We start from the raw sequence: 20,735 nt of genomic DNA, 5'->3' as shown, positions 1-20,735 counted from the left end.
AATAATAAGAAATGTTTCTTGAGCATCAAAGAGACTTCTTTCAAAAACATTAAGACACTTAAATACTTCTTTTGGCCACCAGTGTACATTAATCCAACAAATATTGAGATGGTCCTCATTGCAGAACACGAAATCCAGGGGGAGGAGTTGGATCCAGATCCAACTCTTCCCACCTTACATATACCTAAACCTACCCATCTCCACCCCCTGATTCCTAAACCCACCCCTAAACCTACCCATCTCCACCCCCTGATCCCTGTCTTGGAGACGTTGCCACAGTTCTTCTGGATTTAGTCTGTCTCAGTTTTTTCTATTTGTTCATGTAATGTTCTTCAAAGTAATGCAAATACCTTTGGTATCAACTTTATTTTTGAGCCTTAAGACGACTTTTTTTGCAATCTTTTTTTTTTTTTTTTTTTTTAATTAAAAAATAATTAGTTTTACTCTCAAACACTAATTCATTATGACACTAGTAATTCTTGAGTTTCCAGTGTTCCCTAAAGGCAAGACTCATGGCTTGACAATGTCAGATTGACAAAAAACAAACAAACAATAAATAAAAAAACTTTGTAGTCAATACGGTGTTAGGGGTGTTACCCTTCCCTGGCTTTGAAGGTCTATATAGGGAAAGGCAACAATAAACCACTCTTTGGCAATTTCTCTTTGACTGAGATACTAGTGGGTCAGCTGTCCACCTACAACCAGAAAAGCCACAGCTGGTACAGGAGCAAACAGTTCTGGTAACTAATTGTAGATTGTTTAAAAAAAATAGGATTGCTGAGTAAGAAGTTCAAACAATGGTCTATAGATTTTTAGCAATCAAGTTGAGTATAAAAGCAACACAGTAAAACACTGACACCACTGAAACAAATGCAAAATCATGGGAAAGGTAGGGGCTTTCTATGTTGAAAACAAATGTTATTGATTGTTTTGAATGGGTTTAATACAAAGACCAGATCAGATCCAAGATCCAAATCAGATCTACATTGATTTGACAAAGTCAGCTGTTAATGGATGAACACAAGAACATAGTATTTTCAAATGGATTTACAAACAAAATAAAGAACAAAGAGTAACATCCTATTGTAAGCATGCTTTTTTGTTGCTATGCTTTCCAGATAATATTCTATGAGGACATAAACTTCCATGGTCGTAACCATGAGATCAGTGGTGACTGCCCTGATGTGACTTCATACCTGAGCCACTGCTGCTCCTGTAGGGTGGAAAGCGGCTGCTTCATGGTCTATGAACGCGCCAACTTCATGAGCCACCAAATGCTGGTGAGAAGAGGAGAATATCCTGATAACCAGAGGATCATGGGTATGAGCACGAGTGACTGCATCAGATCTTGCAGAATGATCCCTATGGTAATTCTAAACAGTGTTTTTTTTTATTTTTTTTTATTGATGTTATTATTTGAATTACTAAATAAGACATAATAATAATTTTGTCATTTCAGCATAAAGGAACGTTTAGAATGAGAATCTTTGAAAGGGAGAACTTTGTCGGACAAAAGTATGAGCTGATGGATGACTGTGAGTCAATCCAGGAACGCTTTCACATGTCTGACTGCCAGTCCTGCAATGTCACACATGGCCACTGGCTGCTGTATGAACAGCCCAATTTTGAAGGCAGAATGATATACATCAGGCCAGGGGAGTACAACAGCTTTAATAATATGGGTCTAGACACAATGAAAATTGGTTCCATCAGGCGCATCATGGAGTCCTGTTAAAGGAAATTACACTTGCTTCAGGTGATGAAAGACAACAAATGATTTCCATATAGTTTCCCAACAAGAAATGCGGTGACATTGAAACTCAAAAGTGCCTAGGATTTATAATGTCAAAGATCACTTATGTTTTTGCACAAAATGTATGATAAAACCGTACATTTTGTTGGTGAAAGCTGTACTGTCAAATGTTGATTTACATGCATCTAAATCATTACATTACATTTTGTTAATTATCTAATATGTGATGATGAGGTTCATTGCTTTTGAGGAATGTACATCTACCTACATTTCTGTACCAATCTCTCTGCCAGGAGAGAGTAAAATAAAATAAATATAAATAAATGGTTAAAAATATATTTTTTCTTGAAAACAATAAAGAGATTTTAAATCTGTCTAATGTAAACAGTCTTAAAATAAGCTGAAATAAAAACACTGAATTGTCAATTCACCTTTTAGTGCCTAATCCTGTTCTGTACACACACAGTTCAGTAATTTACAGGAGTGACAACTGCATTCCACAACCAAATTAACTGCTGAAAAAAGCAGGTAGTGACAATCACAAAATTTGATGTACAATTTTTTTTTTAAAGCACCGCGTTCTTAAAATGCCATGAGCGTAACGAGGCATTGAGCGTTTTTTTCATGCTGAAGCGCTGAGCACTCTGAGTTTTTTACAGGTCACCGAGAGTTGAAGAATATTCAACTTTGGGTAAAACGCAGCGCTCATCACTGTCACTTTTTACCCAACCCTCCAATCACAGTGGAGGAGGGGCGGGACTAATACCACACCGACCAACCGCCACATTCTGCTTGTACAATGACAAGAAGCATAATAATGGAACAAAATCATTAAAAACAAGAGCCAGAGAAAATACGTTACATTGTATCGACATTTTAATATATATATTCAACACAGAATCAAAATATGTGTGAAATGAGATACTAGTAACACTTTTGCGGAAGTGTCTCAACTGAAAAAAATGCGCTGCCAAAATGCTCTCAAGCGCCCATAGTAGTGACACACTTTAAACTAAAAACACTTTAGTGGACACACGGCCTTACAGTAAAACATTGCTATGGTTACCACTGTGTCAATCATCACAGTTTCGGGAGTGAAGCCACTGCACATGACAAACGCAAGGTCTGTGACCTAATCATACTGTGACCTATTATCTGCGCAATATGACTGAAGTCCGGTTTATTTATAATTTCAATGATGTGGGGGCAGTGACCTGATTCCCTATGGATTCAACCCCAATGAAGTTTCTGGTTGTTATAGGCCTACTCTCAATAAGTTACAATTAACGTATAGCCCATGCTAACGTACAAACATAGCTAACTGTTCTCATGTCATGAGAACTGGATAAACGTAAATTAATTTAATCTCACCCTGCGGTAAATGAACATTGTTGATCCTGGATAACCAATTCCAAATATATGGTACCTAACTTGAACAAATCACAATACATCATGACATAGCTACAGACACACACGCACAAAGGCACACAAACACACACACACACACACACACACACACACACACACACACACACACACACACACACACACACACACACAGTTCTCTAAAAAAGTTTGCTGCTTGAGGGAGTCTAAATAATTGAAAGACTACTAACTTATCCTAACTAATAAACTCTGCAAAAAAAGACAACATCTCACAACAAGAACTGGGAATCTGGTGCAGTCCATTAGGATGAGATGCATTACTTAAAGGGACACTCCACCCATTTGCATTAAGCTTTGCATTGTTAGAAACCCAGTCATACTATTGAATGGTCGTGCAACACTCTCTCATTTTCCCCTGAGACGGGAGAAATCCGTTATTTACCTCTTACACTTCCTCCTACAATGACGCAAAAATCGTAATTTTGCGTCATTGTAGGAGGAAGTGTAAGAGGGGGGGATTTCTGTTGAGACTACAGACACTCATTCCTCATCTTTCCCAGGGGCGGGACCCGCTCACGCTACAGACCTATTACAGATCAGTGGGTGGGACTTTACTCTCTGAAACTGAAAGCAATATCCTCCATCTTGTTTGAAGCTAAGCTAACAGGCGCTGTGGAGACAGATGTAAAGTTATGACAATAGCGGAGGAGAGTGCTCAATATGATATAGAAGAAGAGGATTTCGGAAGTCTGATGCTTGAATCAGGTGTTTGTGGCTACCTTTACAAGCCGCATTATAGCGAAGAGCAGCCGAGGCAGAAGACCTGCCTGCCGCGGACGACGAGCCCGGACTGGCTCGAGTTAGGGCGGACTGGTGGCGCCGGTGATCTCACTATGCAACTACGAACCGCTACGAACACAGAGATAGAGTCCGTCTGCGGCAAAGAATTTCAACGATGACAATTTCTCCTGGACGAAATCTCTGAATCAGACGAGGACACGGACGTTTGTGTTGTGAACTATCCTAGTTTCGCACCGCATATGTTCTGACTGAACATCCAGGTACCATGCAATAATTCACCTTTTCGAAAGAAATACAAACGAGGAGTAATGCACTAATGAGTTCGCCAACTAACTAGACATTTTGTGTGAAATGAATTTCAAGCTCTGGTGGTAGCTAGCCTTGTAGACGGAAGAGTGATTTCGCTTTCTGGATTAGTGGGAGTGGCTTGCGGAGATGTGCAATGTGGTGCATTGTGGGAGTTGTTGTCTTTCATACAAATGCGTCCTGAAGTTATTTTTTGTCTTTCCTCGGTCACGAAGGCACCAAATTCAAAATTTATTTTACATTTCGACTACATATATGACCCACTTTAAATAAAAAACAATGTTCAAATGGGTGGAATGACCCTTTAAAGCAGTTAATTTTAATACCGACAACCCTCCTTTGTATAGGGACTCATTATTCCATTTCTGATCGTCAAATGTCTGTGAATTTTTTTCATTTTTTATCAAATTTGCTGGAAATAAAATCAGTTGAAAATGAAAGGATGTTTCGGTTTTTTTGTGTGCTGAATTTAGTTATAAATTATATTTCTATTATATTATTATACTTATGTAGTATATAGATTTATTACACAGCTCTCTAAAAATGCTTAATTCCAATTGGTCAGTCGCAACATTCCGAGGTCAGTTATTTTATGATAATGACATTGTCAATAGCACCACATAATGGCCAATCACCCGGGTATGTGAGGCCGGAACTTCTTCCATGTCTCTCATATTACACTCTCTCTCGTTTCATTCAAACTCAGCTGGTACGATCTAGCGCCTTAGTTATCAATTGTATTTACTGTAAAATTTAATGGGAGGACTACATTAATATTATTGAAGTATAAATAATATATACGTATGACCTAGTTTTCGGAGTTTTGTTCTACGGTCCAGCACATACAGAATTTCGTTTCGGCTATTTGACGGTCCGTCCTCCCAAAGTTCTCTCAGGACGTCCAACACCCAAACAATTTGCCAGCAGCCATATCACCCTGTAGCCCAAGACTGGTTGCCCACTGAAGCTTAGCAGCGTTGAGCCTGGTTAGTACCTGGATGGGAGACCTCCTGGGAGACTAAGAGACTAGGTTGCTGCAGAAAGAGGTGTTAGTGAGGCCAGCAGGGGGTGCTCACCCTGTTTTCTGTGTGGATCCTAACGCCCCAGTATAGTGACGGGGACACTATACTGTACAAGCACCGTCCTTCGGATGAAACGTTAAACCGAGATCCTGACTCTCTGTAATCCCATGGCACTTCTCGTAAAGAGTAGGGGTGTAACCCCAGTGTCCTGGCCAAACTCCATCCATTGGCCCTTGCCAATCATGGCCTCTTAATAATCTCCTTCCATTGAATTGGCTCTATCACTCTCTCTCTCCTCTCCACTTGTAGCTGGTGTGTGGTGAGTGCACTGGCGCCTTTGTACTGTGGCTGTCGTCACATAATCCAGTGGGTTGGTGGTTGAGGAGAGATTCCCTGATATGATTTTAAAGTGCTTTGGGTGTACAGTAGTACATATGAAAGCGCTATATAAATGCCTCATTCATTCATTCATTCACCCCATGAGGCTGACTTCCATAAAGAAGCTTGGGGACCTCGTGCACAGCGAACAAGAAGGGTTCCAGCCATTTGTCCAAATTTTTGCCGTCTTCATGAATGGACTTCTGAATCATGGTTTGTAATGTGCGATTAAATCGTTCCACCAGGCCATCTGTTTGTGGTTGATAGACGCTGGTGTGAATCGATGTAATGCCCAATAATTTGTAAAGTTTGCATAATGTCCGTGACATAAATGCTGTGCCTTGATCAGTGAGAATCTCTTTCGGGAATCCCACTCGAGAGATGAAACGAAACAGTGCGTCTGCTATGCTGTTTGCGTAAATGTTGCGGAGCTGGATATCATGTTGCATAGTCCACCAACACTAATGCAAAGCGATGCCCATGTGCAGATCGTTGTAATGGCCCGATGAGGCCCGATTCTTTCGAAGGGGACCTGCATTAGAGGAAGAGGGCACAAAGGTACTTTTGGGGAGGCTGGTGGATTTACCACCTGACATTTACGACAAGCCGTGGTTCCAGGGGTCCCGGTTCAGCCTCTCCCACCTGGGCGACCATCCCCCTCCCATGCTCTCTGTTCCCACAAGAAACATCCGCACATAAGCCGCTTTCCGACCAAGTAGTTACAGGAACTTAGTTATAGGAACTCTCCACTTCTAAACAGTTCTATGAACTACTCTCCCCCAAACTCGGTTTTGCTGTTTGCGTTCGCACTGGCCAAGTGGCCATAGGAACTGGTAGGAGGGGTAAGGGAGTGACGCAAGCACGGCGACTTTTATTTTGACAGAGCGACAGACCTTTATTTTGACGGCGCTGAGAACGCCAGAGCAAACAATGCTCGCATTCTCTGTGCTCATTAGTTAGCGATCTGTCTAACAGTACTGTTTAACATGTTATTAGATAGAATTGTTATAGAAAGTACACAGTATATGAAAAAAAAAGTTATTAGCCTATGCCGTGTGGTTGATGTCCAGTGTTGCTAGCTGAGCAGAAATACATAATCATGTTTGACTTGATCCCCTCAAAGTTGCGTTGGATTCTATCTTCAGCATACAGGTTTAGAGGCCCATCTATTACTGTTTTCCATGTTTGTATCTAGTTTCTGGAGTAAATATATAGGCTATAATCTGTGTGTTTACATATAGCTGTTTTAAAAATGGCAGGTGCTGGTGTTTTGCGTGCGTTCGGTCATCAGCGTACACTAACGTCACGGGTAGTTCCTATAGTGCTGGTTTAGACCCTACTCTGAAGTAGGAGCTAAATTAGTTCCTCCAAATGGAGTTCCTAGAACTAAAGTCGTTCCTAGTCGGCGTGTTCACACCGCAGGAACATACGGGTACTTTAGCCAATAGTTCTAGGAACTGTGAAAAGGTTCCTCCGGTCGGAAAGTGGCTATAAATACCCCAATAAATCACTGAAAGCTGGCCAATTTGTTTCCAAAAATTATGGATGTTGGAGGTGCGGGTTAGCTGCAACCTCTACACCAGTGGTTCTCAACTCCAGTCCTCGGGACCCGTTGCTCTGCACATTTTGTATGTCTCTCTTATCTGACACACTCAGTTCAGTTCATGGAGTCTCTCCTAACGAGCTGATGATCTGATTCAGGTGTGTTAAATAAGGGAGACATACAAAATGTGCAGAGCAGCGGGTCCCGAGGACTGGAGTTGAGAACCACTGCTCTACACTATGGTTTTGTCCCTGAAATTGAATAACGGCAGACATTATTGGATTTTTAAATATTTTTATATATTTAAAAATATCTCGCCCAGATCCAGCGACCGGAAGCGCTGACGATGTTGCTCGAAGACCAAGAGGTTCTGCACAGGCAGTTGCTGGGCTGCCACTTGCGCCTCTCCTGAGAGAGGTGGGATGAGGGGCACCGGCCAGTGGTCTCGTGGCCACCCATATGCCTCGGCTGATATGTCGTCCTGCGGTCCCATATTATTCAGAGGCACGAGTGGGTGTGGCTGGGTTCGGTGGTGGAACCCCTCCTGCCTGCAGCTCGTGGTCCTCCTCTATGCCTGGACAAGGAAACGTGGAAACGATTCTCCTGGTCATTGCGGGGTGATAAAGCTAAGCTGAAGGGATGAACCCAATATTGGCAAGCTTTGCCCAAGAAAGCAGACCTCAGGAATCTCCTGTGTTATGGCAGGATGGATACATGGAAGTATGCGTCCTTGAGGTGCCCACTGGGGGTGAGGGCTAATTTCACTAGGGGTATCACAGCCAACTCAAGTTTTAGGTAATAACAAGTAAAACTCGGACAAACTGGTTGGATGTAGTGCTTGCACCAGCTTTCCCTTCTCTGAGGTGATAACGTGTACTTGTTAGGTGCAGTTAGAGTTTCCCTTGACTGGTGAACCTTGGGCCACCCTTCTCCATCACTTAAGCACTATTGTGGTAAATGAGTGCGGCGGAGGAACTCACTACCAGGCCCATTACTCGTGGTATGCCCCTTTTCAAGTGAACCCTTGTAATATGGCTAGCACTCTGTATGGATTGGTTCCCTAACAGCGACCCCATTCCACTGTTCAGTTTCCTTCTCTGTGCACCCAGTGTCTTCCCCTGGACGGAGCCATTTCCCCTTGTCAGGTGGAGCCCACCACACTACCACACTACTCCCCTCTGGTGAGTCCATAGGATGTATTTTCCACATAGTGTTCCATTCTCAGTGAGAAGGAGAACACTTCCCAACATTAATGTAGCAAATTAGCTCTAAAGAAATATTAATGATCAATCATAACTTGTTATAAATGATTATGAATATTTGGATCAGTTAATAGAATTAACTTAATGTTGTAAATTAATATTACAATCAATTAACCTGTTTGTCCCGTGAACACTCAGTGTTAATTGTTTATTAATTCTAAGAAATGTACATTTCCGGGGTATGGGAAATGTCTTTCTTACTTTACAGTACTACTAAGAGCAAGTAGTCAAAATCTGCATGATTAGGGACTCCAGTATATAATGAGCTTGAAACATGGACAACTTTATGTGTGACATGAACAAGATTTTATTAACTAGACTAAACATTTAAACTACTCTAACATACACATACTGTACATACATGCATACAGTTTACCAAGGGAAAGAGAGCTGAAGCACAATACAGGAAAGCAAGAAGTTATGCAATTGTTTGAAATTCAGCAGATCAACAGCCTTGAGCAAACAATCCGTTTAGTTCTAACACACCCTTCTTTAAAAGGGGTAAGGATACTTAATGTATCAAATAATGAGACTAAGTTTGATACTTGCATGTCTTGCCCATTTGAATTAAACTGTCCTGATGCAATTTGTTGAGGCTCCAGTTGATATTTGCTGATGTTGTCTTGATGAGAGGGAACCAGTGGGAGTCAGAGGATCTTTGGTGAATGGAAAGACAAGGCCGCAGCCTGGCACAATCTTGGGGGTCCTTAGAAAACCTCTAGTTCAGCATCATCTTCAAATCAGGATTTCAGAAAGGAACTAAGAGACTAAGAGACATGATCTTGTGATCAGTGATTTTTTAAAGCGTGAAGATGTCACATCCTCTGGAGGGTTGTGAGCCAATAAGAAGCTGTTCCCTTTGGATGGAATTTCTTTACAAACTTTTGTTCAAGCAGGCCTTTGAACATGTAATTTGATTGGGTGTTTAACAAAAAAATCTTCAAGATTCTTATAATACTAATGCGTCACAAAGTTAGCAAAATGTAATGTAAATTAACAAATGGGGGATGAAGATTGGAGTTTATAAAGACTAAACATGCTACACACGATTTTGGTTAACCATAGTATGCAAGTCTGAAACATTAATCCAAAAGAGTTGAATGAATATATAGGCCAAACCACATGAAAGGAAAATCATGAGATGGGAAAATTAGATACGTTTATACATTTCTCAAGTGGTTATATATAGAATATTTATATAGGGTTTATTTCTCCTTCTCAGCAAGAATTAAGTGAGAGTCACAACTCTCTGCAAATTCCTTTTGGGGTCGTAAAAAATCTTATCAGTCTTAATGTGTCCTGTAACAGGACAGCGGGTTCTGCCAGTGTGTTAGCTTCATTTGGGATATTAGTTTTGGGGGAAGTTTCATAGACCTTTGTTGTGAGAGTGAGTTTGCTGGATTATTCATCAAATATAATTAATAATTTGTGTGTGTCTGATTGGTCCAGATGCTACATTCACAACCAGGTTGACTCGCTGTAATGGTCCCTGGAGCACCTGATCATTAAGGTACCGGGTATCTCCTTGAACTGGTGTTTTATATCATGCAACTCACTAACCTGAGGCCACACCCCTTTGGAAAGTCCTTACAGACCTGTGTAAGCAGATGTGTGAAAATGCACAACTTGGTCTGTGATTTTTTTTTTTTTTTACAGTTAATTCAAACCAATGAGCGTGACTGGGACATCATGATACTGTGTGTTTTATCGTAGATAACGCTGTCATGTGTCTAACTTTTGATTATGACAAACTAACACTTTCAAGTGAAATGAAAGCTTTAGCGCAAGTTCTGCCGGGAAGACTCAATTGTTGCGTCACTTATTACCTTCTCATCTATCCAATCATGTTCTAATACTAGAAGTATAAAGGACCCGTACTTACACTTGTCTGAGTTCGCAGATGCTGAACGCTTTCAACTCACCACCATCCACCCCACCACCACTAAGATGGTTTCTTCCCTCCACCAACAAGATGGCTTCTTCTTCTTCTCTCCATCTTCTCTACCGCCACAGGATGCTCCCTTCCCCTCCAACCTCTCCACCACCACCAGGACGGTCCCTTCCAATACCTCACGGGGGGTCGGCTGCGCCCCTGCCTTCATCTTCAGGCAGGAAATGCTGAATCCGTACCCTCGGATTGCGAGTTACGGACGGGGCCTACGCCAAATACTTTATCGCATATTTTGCTTGCTGGGTCACTAATAAATATATGATTGTTACAATATCTGTTCTCAGAGTCTTTCTGGTAGAACTGTTAGTTTACATGGGTAGGTTAATGTACAGGCTGACAAACTACAAATGCTCATTACAACTTCTTTCAGCTGATATTAAATCCACACTAGTGCCTGAGGGTTCAAATGCAACAGATAACTTCAAATGATTAGTAATGCATTTGATGCTTCTGCGATGCATTCTGCATCTAATTATATAATGTGTTACTTGTAACACAATGCACCCTACACTGGACTTCAGAGCCAGCAATCCATTTCAACAGCCTGGAGCTTTTTCCTTTAACTGAATTTCTGAGCAGAAGACCCAAAATCACCTGCCACCTGTCACACTTCCATTCAAACGTTTTGCACTGTTAATGGCCCTCTGGGAAAAAATTTACTCACATAAAAAATCTTCTGTCCAAAGCCTGATGAACACCACAGGAATCTAGCTTAAAGGACTCTATGTACGACTGCTTCTGCATTGAGAGAAAATTAAGCACAAAATCTTCAAGAAGTGTTCCACAACAGGACAAAGCAATACTGATACGATTAACCTTATTGCTAATTGTATTTAAAGCTTCTGGAACTTCTAACATGTTTTACATTATGCATTTGGCAGACGCTTTTATCCAAGGCGACTTACATTGCATTTCAAGGTACACATTTACCTTCACATTCTTATCAATTCTTGCTTTCCCTGGGAATTAAACCCATGGCCTTAGTGTTGCAAGTGCCAACACTCTACTATTTGAGCTACAGGAAAGATCTGAAAGATGACTATATTATACTAAAATGTTAAGTTTACTATAGTTATTAATATATATAATGTACTATATCATAATTTGACAATTGGTCGTTATTAGAAATATAACAAAAAGTTATATATAAAACTAATATAATTACTTGTTTGGGAGAATTTTATACCGGAACCTCACATGTTCACGTAGCACTGAGATTTTAGTGCAGTGGACCTCAACCTACACACACACACACACACACACACACAGGGATATTTGTCAGCATGAGTGGTACAGCAATGAGTGGCACAGTCTCTTTTTTTACATTGTGCAATGAATAATAAAAAAAGAGAATAAAAGCATCAAGCTGATTTTTTTTTTCTATTCATTGCACAATGTAAAAAAAGAGACTGTGTGGCACAGTCATTGCTGTACCACTCATGCTGACAAATATCCCTGTGGATCTCATTTTGCATGGTAGGCCTCTATGTATTTTTGCTGGGTCAGGAGCTTACCCACAATGCAGGGCACATATTCTTTGGTATAAAAGTGAGCACTTCAAACAGAGAGTGTAGCTGGCACAACCACTCAGTCCTGAGGAACAACTTGGAAAACTGTAACCATGGGCAGAGTAAGTTATGCAGTCTAAAGTTACAACAACTCACAAACTAAAAATAAAAATGATACACAAACTGTGTAGATAATATGAGATACATTATGTAATGCATATCTAAACAAATTACATAGGAGGCATAAATGCAACTATTTTATATATTTAAAACAGTTTAAATTAATAAAAGACCAACTTTATGTTTTCAGGTCATCTTCTACGAGGACAAGAACTTCCAGGGTCGCTCTTATGAGTGTTCTGGAGACTGTGCTGACATGCACCCCTACATGAGTCGCTGTCACTCTTGCAGAGTGGAGAGCGGGTGCTTCATGATGTATGACCGTCCCAATTACATGGGAAATCAGTATTTCTTTAGGAGGGGCGAGTACGCTGATTACATGTCTATGTTTGGAATGAATGAATGCATCAGGTCCTGCCGTATGATCCCCATGGTGAGCTCCATGAATTTCTGGATATATTTGACAGATGTTTTCATAACTTTAATAGTCTATGAGAGAGAGAACATGTTTGAGCCTATTTACTGTACATTTGATCTCAAAACTGTTCAAAAGATGTAAAACTTAAATAGCACTGACTTCTCTTCCACAACAGCACAGGGGATCCTACAGAATGAGGATCTATGAGAGAGAGAACTTCATGGGTCAGATGTACGAGATGATGGATGATTGTGACAGCATTATGGATCGCTACCACATGTCTCACTGCCAGTCCTGTCATGTGATGGACGGCCACTGGCTCATGTATGAGCAGCCCCACTACAGAGGCAGGATGTACTACTTCAGGCCTGGAGAGTACAGGAGCTTCAGCAATATGGGTGGCATGAGATTCATGAGCATGAGGCGTATCATGGACTCCTGTTACTAGTGTTCCAATGTTTCAATAAAAAAAATCTAAATTAATTCTTGACTTGACTGCATATCTTAACTATTCAACACATTTTTCTTTTCTTTTTTTACAAAAAATTTCTTAAAAAAAAAAAAAAAACCTTACTGACCCCAAACTTTAGAACATTAGTGTGCACTAAAGTTGAAAGGTTTGGGGTCTATTTAACATTGAATTCTGAATAAATAAATAAATAAATAAATAAATAGATAAATAAATAAAATTTACACAGTTAAAATGGTTTACACAAACATTTTTGTCAGGGTTATGTTCTGTTTTGTCTTTGTTTTCATTGTGTTCAGGGGCCAGTATCACAAAGCTATTTTAGACCGGTCTATAGTGTTAAATAAAGACTAACTTAATTTAGACCAAAAAAATTAGACACCTTACCCCCAGGCTAACTTAGGACTTAAGTTGGTCGCACACCGGACGAGAAGCGCAGCACCGTGCCGCGCTGTGTCGCGTCTAGGACAACTCGAGGTATCGCACACCGGACGTGCATTTTCTCAGTTTATGGCCAGCAATATTGTTATGTTTAAGGACATTATGGAATTAAGATAATGTCTGTACTATGTTATGATTGTACTGTACAATTAAATACAATCATTGCAAACTAAAGTCTGCAGTCTGAACACTTTACCTCAGAGCGTCCGTTAACTGAATGAACTGAGAATATCACCTGAAAATCCGATAATAGCATCAGCAGTTTTCATCCACGCAGCTGATTTCTGTAAATGAATGTAAAACGAAATATATATTGCAGGACAGGGTGAAGTCAGTATATAGCCGATTTGCACTGCGTTGAGATTTTATGCAACAGGAACTTTTCTAAATGCTGTTGGTGACACAGTGGGTCTCAGCAAAGCTTCTGTGTCACGGGTGGTATACAGGATATCTTGTACCATGTTTTTGTATCTTTTCTGTACGTCTTTAATACTCCGCTCAACGATCGGATTAACGCTGTTAACTGTCGTAGCAATCTTTTTCCAAATTAAACATTTCTTCTTGTTACTACATTCTCTGCTAAATTTCCCAAGTAAAATGTCCTTGTAACTAGGGATGGCCCGATACCGATACTGGCATCGGGGATCGGGCCGATACTGTCCTCATATACTCGTACTCGTAGGCCTACTCATAATAATTCACCGATACGCGTACATATTGCGAGCACATCCCTTTAAACAGACATCAGTGGAAAGTTTGTTCAGTCAGATGTCATAGATATATCTATATATATATTATTATTCAAATTTCTGTACCTGTTGGATCTACCTGAAAAACTCTAAAAACACTGTTTATTTCATTTGTAGCCTTTCTTTGTTCTATTGTATTTATTTGTCCTATTTGTAATTCGATTGTTTGTTTTTATTTTGTTACTGACTGCTTACTTGTTTTAAATTCACATTAATTAGGCTGGTAGTTTTTGTTGTAGCCTAGTATCAAAATTGGATTAAATAATTGGGATCGGTTACGGTATCGGTATCGGCGAGTATCAAAAATTAAAGTATCGGTATCGGACTCGTACTGAAAAAAGTGGTATCGGGACATCCCTACTTGTAACTGTTATACTCCAACAAACACATATTTTCCGCTGGGGTAAACTGCACTGAGCGGTTGAATGTGCTTACTCGATCCGCCATGTTTTTTGTTTTGAAAAGTGTCTTATTTTACCCAGAATGCATTGCATTGTAGTCCTACTTAAGATTAAGTGCTTAAGTCTTAAGTGCTTTGTGCAACGGTCTGATTTAGATGTCTATCTGAAGTCTGACTATCTACTATATCTAAGCCATAGTCAAAGTCTATCTTTGTGAAACTGGCCCCAGTTTATGCGTGGCTGTTTTCCTTTGACCCAGTTTTCCCATGTGTTTCATTGATTCATCCTATTCACCTGTCCCTCGTTAATTAACTCGTTAGCTCATTTGTTTGCCCCTTAAACCCTCAGTTTCTGTCAGTTCTTTGTCCTGGATTGTTTAATGGGGTCATCGGATGCAAAATTCACTTTTATATGGTGTTTGCATATAAATGTGTCTTTGCAGTGTGTGGACACAATCACCATACAATGAAAAAAAAATACATTTTTACTAAACTCTCTCAATAATCAGGCCGTTTGGATTTTCTGTCATAATGCTCATGCTCCGCCCACGGCCACTGACGGACTGTCCCGTATACAGAGGTGGACAGTAACAAAGTACATTTACTTGAGTACTGTACTTAAGTACACTTTTTGAGTATCTGTACTTTACTTGAGTATTATTTTTTCTGGAAACTTTTTACTTTAACTTCACTACATTTGAAAGACAAATATCATACTTTTTACTCCACTACAATTCTGTCAATGTCCTTGAGTAGAGAGTAGTAACGTCAGTCAGGGGATGATTTTGGTTGGAAATGAAAGTTTCCCCGATTTTCGTTTTCAACCACAATACAACGTCTGTCCAACGTTGGAGATTAATGTCAATCCGGCATTGGATTCTGACATCAACCTGATTTTCATTTTCAACGTTGGGTTTGGTCTTCTAAATGCAAATTTTGTCATTGTTTTGGTGCACACTAGCTTATAAATAACAGTAAGGTTAACATATTCATACTAAAAGCCAAAAAACTTTAAATAGGGCACTATTTGAGGGAACAGCCATTTGGGTGTCCGAAACCATTGTGGACGTTATTGAGTGCTCTTATTCAATCTCACATTCAATCCCACTACTGGAACTGTGTTCTAGAAATACATCTGATATTGATATGAGGGTAGGCATAGATTCAGGCATAAGGTACTGTAAGTATTACATACAACAATGCAACAATAATAAAACAATGCATTGACATTTACTTTTGATACTTAAGTACTTTTACTTCTGTGCTTTTACTTCAGTAAAAATCGGTCTTTACAACTTTTACTTGTAACGGAGTAATATTTGACCAGTAGTATCTGTACTTTCACTCAAGTAAGGAAGATGTGTACTTTGTCCACCTCTGCCCGTATAAGCATATTTCTGCCCCCCCCATGGAAGAGAGGAATGGGGTGAGCAGTTGCTCATTATCATTTAAAGAGACATGCACCGGTCACTGTGAACAAAACTGTTTCTCTGCTGGCTCAACGGTGGACTCTTGCACTAAAACTACATCCTCGCTGGATCAGGCGATATGCTTCAGCCTCGAGATAGATGTGGCGATTGGCTCTGGCTCCGGGATGGACTCTTTGACTGGCACTGACTCCGTAGTTGGAGGAGTCTCATGCCCGTGGCGGGCGATGATTTCATTCTAAATCATCTTTTAATCCAACAACAGAAATACGTAGGAAAATCTCAGGAGAAACATAAACACTTTCCACACATACAAGTGAATGTAATAATTAACTCATGAGAAACCAAGGATACTAACCAGCAAATTAGTGCTGAGAATGCTACACTGAAAGGATATACAGGAAACCAAAACACATTAACAAAAACACAATAAAACTAAACATAACTCTGACAATCCCACCATGAAAAGGTTTCACTTTTATTTCCACGAAAGTGAAAATGAAAGTAGACACTTTACTTGCATATAATATGTTTATTTTTTATGTATACAAAATCACTTTAGTATATTTATTTTGATGCGGACACCAAAATGGCAATGTCTCGTCTTTTACAGAGGGGACTTGAGCCACTATTGCAGCATCTGGAATGTGAAATAAAATTTTAGATTTTCTATGAACAGAACCCCGTAGAACGTACATAAATTATTATATATATATATATATATATATATATATATATATAAATAAATAAGAAAAGGACTCCAACATACTTTTGTGCATTGCCTGTTGCATGCAAGGATAAAGGAGGAGAGTTGGGAATAAGGCTAGCAACTCAATCATGTAAAAATGTCTTATTGCTAAAGAAACAGCAAGAAAAAATCTACAAAAGTATAAATGGTGTGATGGAGGGTCATCATTCATGACAGTGACCGGGCAAAATCACTAGGCCCCTGAAGCAACGATCACCCTTGAGAGCCTGTCGACCATGAGAATCAAACCTGGAATGTGAGGATGACCAGGATGCTCTATTGTATTATCAGAGATATTACGTGGGTAAGGTGCAGCTCCAATGCCCCAGTCAAAGACAAGAATGGGAGAATGCTGCAGACCAGGGAAGAACAGGACACCCGGTGGACTGAGCACTTAAAAGAAACATTAAATCAGCTCACTCCAAAATCTTTACATGACTTCAACACCCCACCACCTGCAGACATGGCTGTAAATCTAGGCCAGGGATGGGCAACTTCGGTCCTGGAGAGCTCTGTCCTGCAGAGTTAAGCTCCAACCCTGATAAAAACTCAACTGTCTGTAGCTTTGTATTAATCATGGAGACATTGATAAGCTTGTTCAGGTGGGTTTAATTAGGGTTCGAGCAAAATTCTGCAGGACAGTGGCCCTTCAGGACTGAAGTTGCCCATCCCTGATCTAGGCCCAAATACAACAGCTGAAGTTGAGAAGGCCATTCGCTCACTGAAAAACAATAAGGAAAGAGGAATGGATCAGATCCCAGCTGAACTCCTCAAACAGTGAGGAGCCGCAATGATACAGAAGCTGACCAGCTTGCTGAACAAGTGTTGGCAAAGCCAGTGTGTTTGACTGCAACAAGAGAGGCATCCCCCAGAAGGGATTCCAGAAGGAAGTGGACCAGAAGCTACTTGAAGAGAAGGTGGGATTCCAAAAAGAGTGCTCTTGCAGTGAACAGAATTTCATGTTATGGAACATTATTGAACTGAATGTTGAATTCCAGAAGCCAATATAATTAACTTTATCGATTTCAATAAAACCTTTGACTCCATTCATAAGGAATTGCTATAAAAGATCACACTGTGGATCGCAGAAGGCAGGGAAGACCAAGGAAGACATAGAGGAAGACTTTCCAAGAAGATCTGAAGAACGTCAGTGTTCAATGGATCAAACACATCAAGCACAAGACCTGATGATGATGATGAAATAAGAAATAGGTACAGACTATATTTGGCTTTGTCTCACTATATATTTGGCTATTAGTACAGAATAGTAAAAGGGATAGAGAGTTGGAACAAATTAGTTTATACAAACTCTTTTGTAATAACACCACATATATTTAACTCAAACTTGCAGCACTTAAACTTATTTTTATACACTCAGTTTAGGTCTGGAAGTTTATGTATTTGTATCACTCCGCTTGTCTGTTCTGTGCTCCAGAGTACAAGAGGAGTGCCAAGTGGAAAATGTGGGTTTTATTTCACAAGTGAACCCTGCATACACACATATATGTGCTAATCAGATTAAATTCTTACTTCCAAAAAGATGTTAAAAGCTTAATAAACTTTTGACATTTTGACATACACAGAAAAATTCTAGTAAATTATTCACACAGAGGCACAGTCAGAGGTATTCTGAAGAACAATTGACAGGAAAATTACAAAAGCATGTATGTTGGTCCTATGATGGCCTCTATGCCAACGTGCACAGTCAGGAACTGACTAACAATAGGTGCTGTGCAGTCTTTAGTCTTGGTCTAGTATAAAGGTACAGTGACAGCAGTCAGTCATCAACCAGAATCAGCTTCAGCTTCTCCTTTGTGGAACTACTGAGGATCAGACAGCGCAACCATGATGGGCAAGGTAAACTTCATTCCTGCAAAGATTGTCAAATTACAATTTAAGTCAAATTATTTGATTTGGTATATTTCACTTTAAACCACTAAAACAATAACGCTGATTTTTCAGGTCACTTTCTACGAGGACAGGAACTTCCAGGGTCGCTCTTATGAGTGCATGAGTGACTGTGGTGACTTCTCCTCCTACCTGAGCCGCTGTCACTCTTGCAGAGTGGAGAGCGGATGCTGGATGATGTATGATCATCCCAACTACATGGGAAATCAGTATTTCTTCAGGAAGGGCGAGTACGCTGATTACATGTCTATGTTTGGAATGAGCAACTGCATCAGATCCTGCCGTATGATCCCCATGGTGAGCTCAATTAAAGCTTATATATCTATGTTTTTATTAATACACTTAAATTAAACTGACTTCTCTTCCACTACAGTACAGGGGATCCTACAGAATGAGGATCTACGAGAGGGAGAACTTCATGGGTCAGATGTACGAGATGATGGATGACTGTGACAACATCATGGACCGTTACCGCATGTCTCACTGCCAGTCCTGTCATGTGATGGAGGGCCACTGGCTCATGTATGAGCAGCCCAACTACAGAGGCAGGATGTCCTACTTCAGGCCTGGAGAGTACAGGAGCTTCAGCAATATGGGTGGCATGAGATTTATGAGCATGAGGCGTATCATGGATTCCATGTATTAGTGTTCCAATGTTTCAATAAAACAATTTTTCAATTAACATTGTGCTTTGAAAATTAATTCCACTTCCATTCTACACAAATAAATACACCTGAGCTAATGACACTCATAAATACACAGTAAAAGAATGAAATTATTGATTATCACTGATTATTAAAAATAAAGACTGTTTAAGATGATAGCCATATTTATTTTTTTGATGGTCAATGCGGATATCTTCAGGGTGGCCGATGGCCGACGTAAAGATGATATACAGTATATGAAATAACATTATTTGAAGATAACAACTGCTGAAAATCTATTTAATTTGATAATGAAACATTTTAAAATGAAAAATTTTAACTAAAATAATTTAAAGCAATTAACACAGCATCCATTTTTTTTCTGTCATCCTTCGACTGTGCATTTATGCGCTATTAAACCATTCAAGCAAAATAAGCACACACACACAAAAAAACAACTCAAATCTGTACTGGCCTGTGAAGCAGCTCTCTGTGGACAAACACCTGAAACAAGCCCTCAGGATACCATTGTTTATAAGGTTACATGGGTCAAAAACAATGAAAACAATACCTTTATAGAGTTGTGCAGATTGTTTTAAGATCCCTTAAATTAAAAGTTGTTATATTTTTTAAAGCCTTTTAAATGTTAAAAATGAGAACGTTCAATTATACTGTAATGTTGAATGGCTATAATTAATGGCTAAAATGGAGGAAAAAAATCTAGTCAGTATTGGTATCAGTGACAGTGATACAGGCCTTCATTCATAGTGCTTACTAAAAAGACGCCATTAAACAAATATTTAAAAAATACTGTCTTTATGTTGTTTCTACATTATTTTGGAGATTCAATGTGAAAGTATTACAATAAAATATATTTAAAAAACGTTAATGTTAGGTGTGATTAATCATGACTGATGACAGAAAATAAATTTGATTAATTAGTGCAGGCATGGTTAGTCTGTGCACACTGGGAATAATATATTTTTTTTTCTCCAAAAGACAAGGTGGTACTAATTTTACATACAGCACACAGTGAATATGACATACATAGCCTACGACATAGTGGCCAACTGAATATATTGCAGCAAATTTTGAAATCAAAGATTTAAAGATTTTTAAAAAAATATATTTTAAAACCAACAGGGCATTGCAACCTTGAACATGACATTTATTATCTCACATTACAGCAGAGAGCAGAGAGATTGTAGTGCCAATTTTATTTGTAAATCATGTCACAAATAGATTTTTAAATAGTGTAGTCAGTTGGCTTACATGATTTATGGTTATTTGCTCATTTTTATGCAACACCAGATATTTAATTTTCTCATTGGGCACACAGAAACATCCTTCATTTAATTTACACTTTTTGAGTGTCAATAAACTGTAGGTCCAACATTTCCCGCTTATGCTCTCTTTACTCTCTCATTGGTATCAAATCACAGTCCAATCAAGTTGTTTGAGTAAATTGTGCAACCTATACAGATAAAAGAATATATAATTT

General features: G+C 39.5%; 3 protein-coding genes across 4 annotated transcripts; all 3 read left to right on the top strand.

Moving 5' to 3' along the window:
- Positions 1–868: 868 nt before the first annotated feature.
- crygm5 (crystallin, gamma M5) lies at positions 869–9,954 on the top strand. 2 transcript variants are annotated; one of them, XM_084123444.1, is made up of 4 exons: positions 869–889; positions 1,119–1,367; positions 8,299–8,370; positions 9,901–9,954. In XM_084123444.1, the coding sequence occupies exons 1-4, from the start codon at positions 881–883 to the stop codon at positions 9,922–9,924; spliced, it is 354 nt and encodes a 117-aa protein (XP_083979570.1). In that variant the 5' UTR covers positions 869–880; the 3' UTR covers positions 9,925–9,954. The 2 variants fall into 2 exon arrangements, with proteins under 2 accessions (XP_083979570.1, XP_083979569.1); XM_084123443.1 differs by lacking the exons at positions 8,299–8,370; positions 9,901–9,954 and adding an exon at positions 1,460–1,907.
- Positions 9,955–11,907: 1,953 nt separating this feature from the next.
- LOC311089017 (gamma-crystallin M2-like) lies at positions 11,908–12,931 on the top strand. The gene is made up of 3 exons (XM_084123454.1): positions 11,908–12,032; positions 12,221–12,463; positions 12,624–12,931. The coding sequence occupies exons 1-3, from the start codon at positions 12,024–12,026 to the stop codon at positions 12,894–12,896; spliced, it is 525 nt and encodes a 174-aa protein (XP_083979580.1). The 5' UTR covers positions 11,908–12,023; the 3' UTR covers positions 12,897–12,931.
- A 5,489-nt stretch (positions 12,932–18,420) lies between these two features.
- LOC311089012 (gamma-crystallin M2-like) lies at positions 18,421–19,272 on the top strand. Its single transcript, XM_084123449.1, has 3 exons — positions 18,421–18,539; positions 18,645–18,887; positions 18,964–19,272. Exons 1-3 carry the CDS (start codon positions 18,528–18,530, stop codon positions 19,234–19,236), a joined length of 528 nt encoding a protein of 175 aa, XP_083979575.1. The 5' UTR covers positions 18,421–18,527; the 3' UTR covers positions 19,237–19,272.
- Positions 19,273–20,735: the final 1,463 nt, after the last annotated feature.

Source organism: Abramis brama (assembly GCF_963993115.1).
Source record: "Abramis brama genome assembly, chromosome: 8".
Classification (NCBI taxonomy): domain Eukaryota; kingdom Metazoa; phylum Chordata; class Actinopteri; order Cypriniformes; family Leuciscidae; genus Abramis; species Abramis brama.
This window is presented reverse-complemented; position numbering and strand designations above follow the sequence as displayed.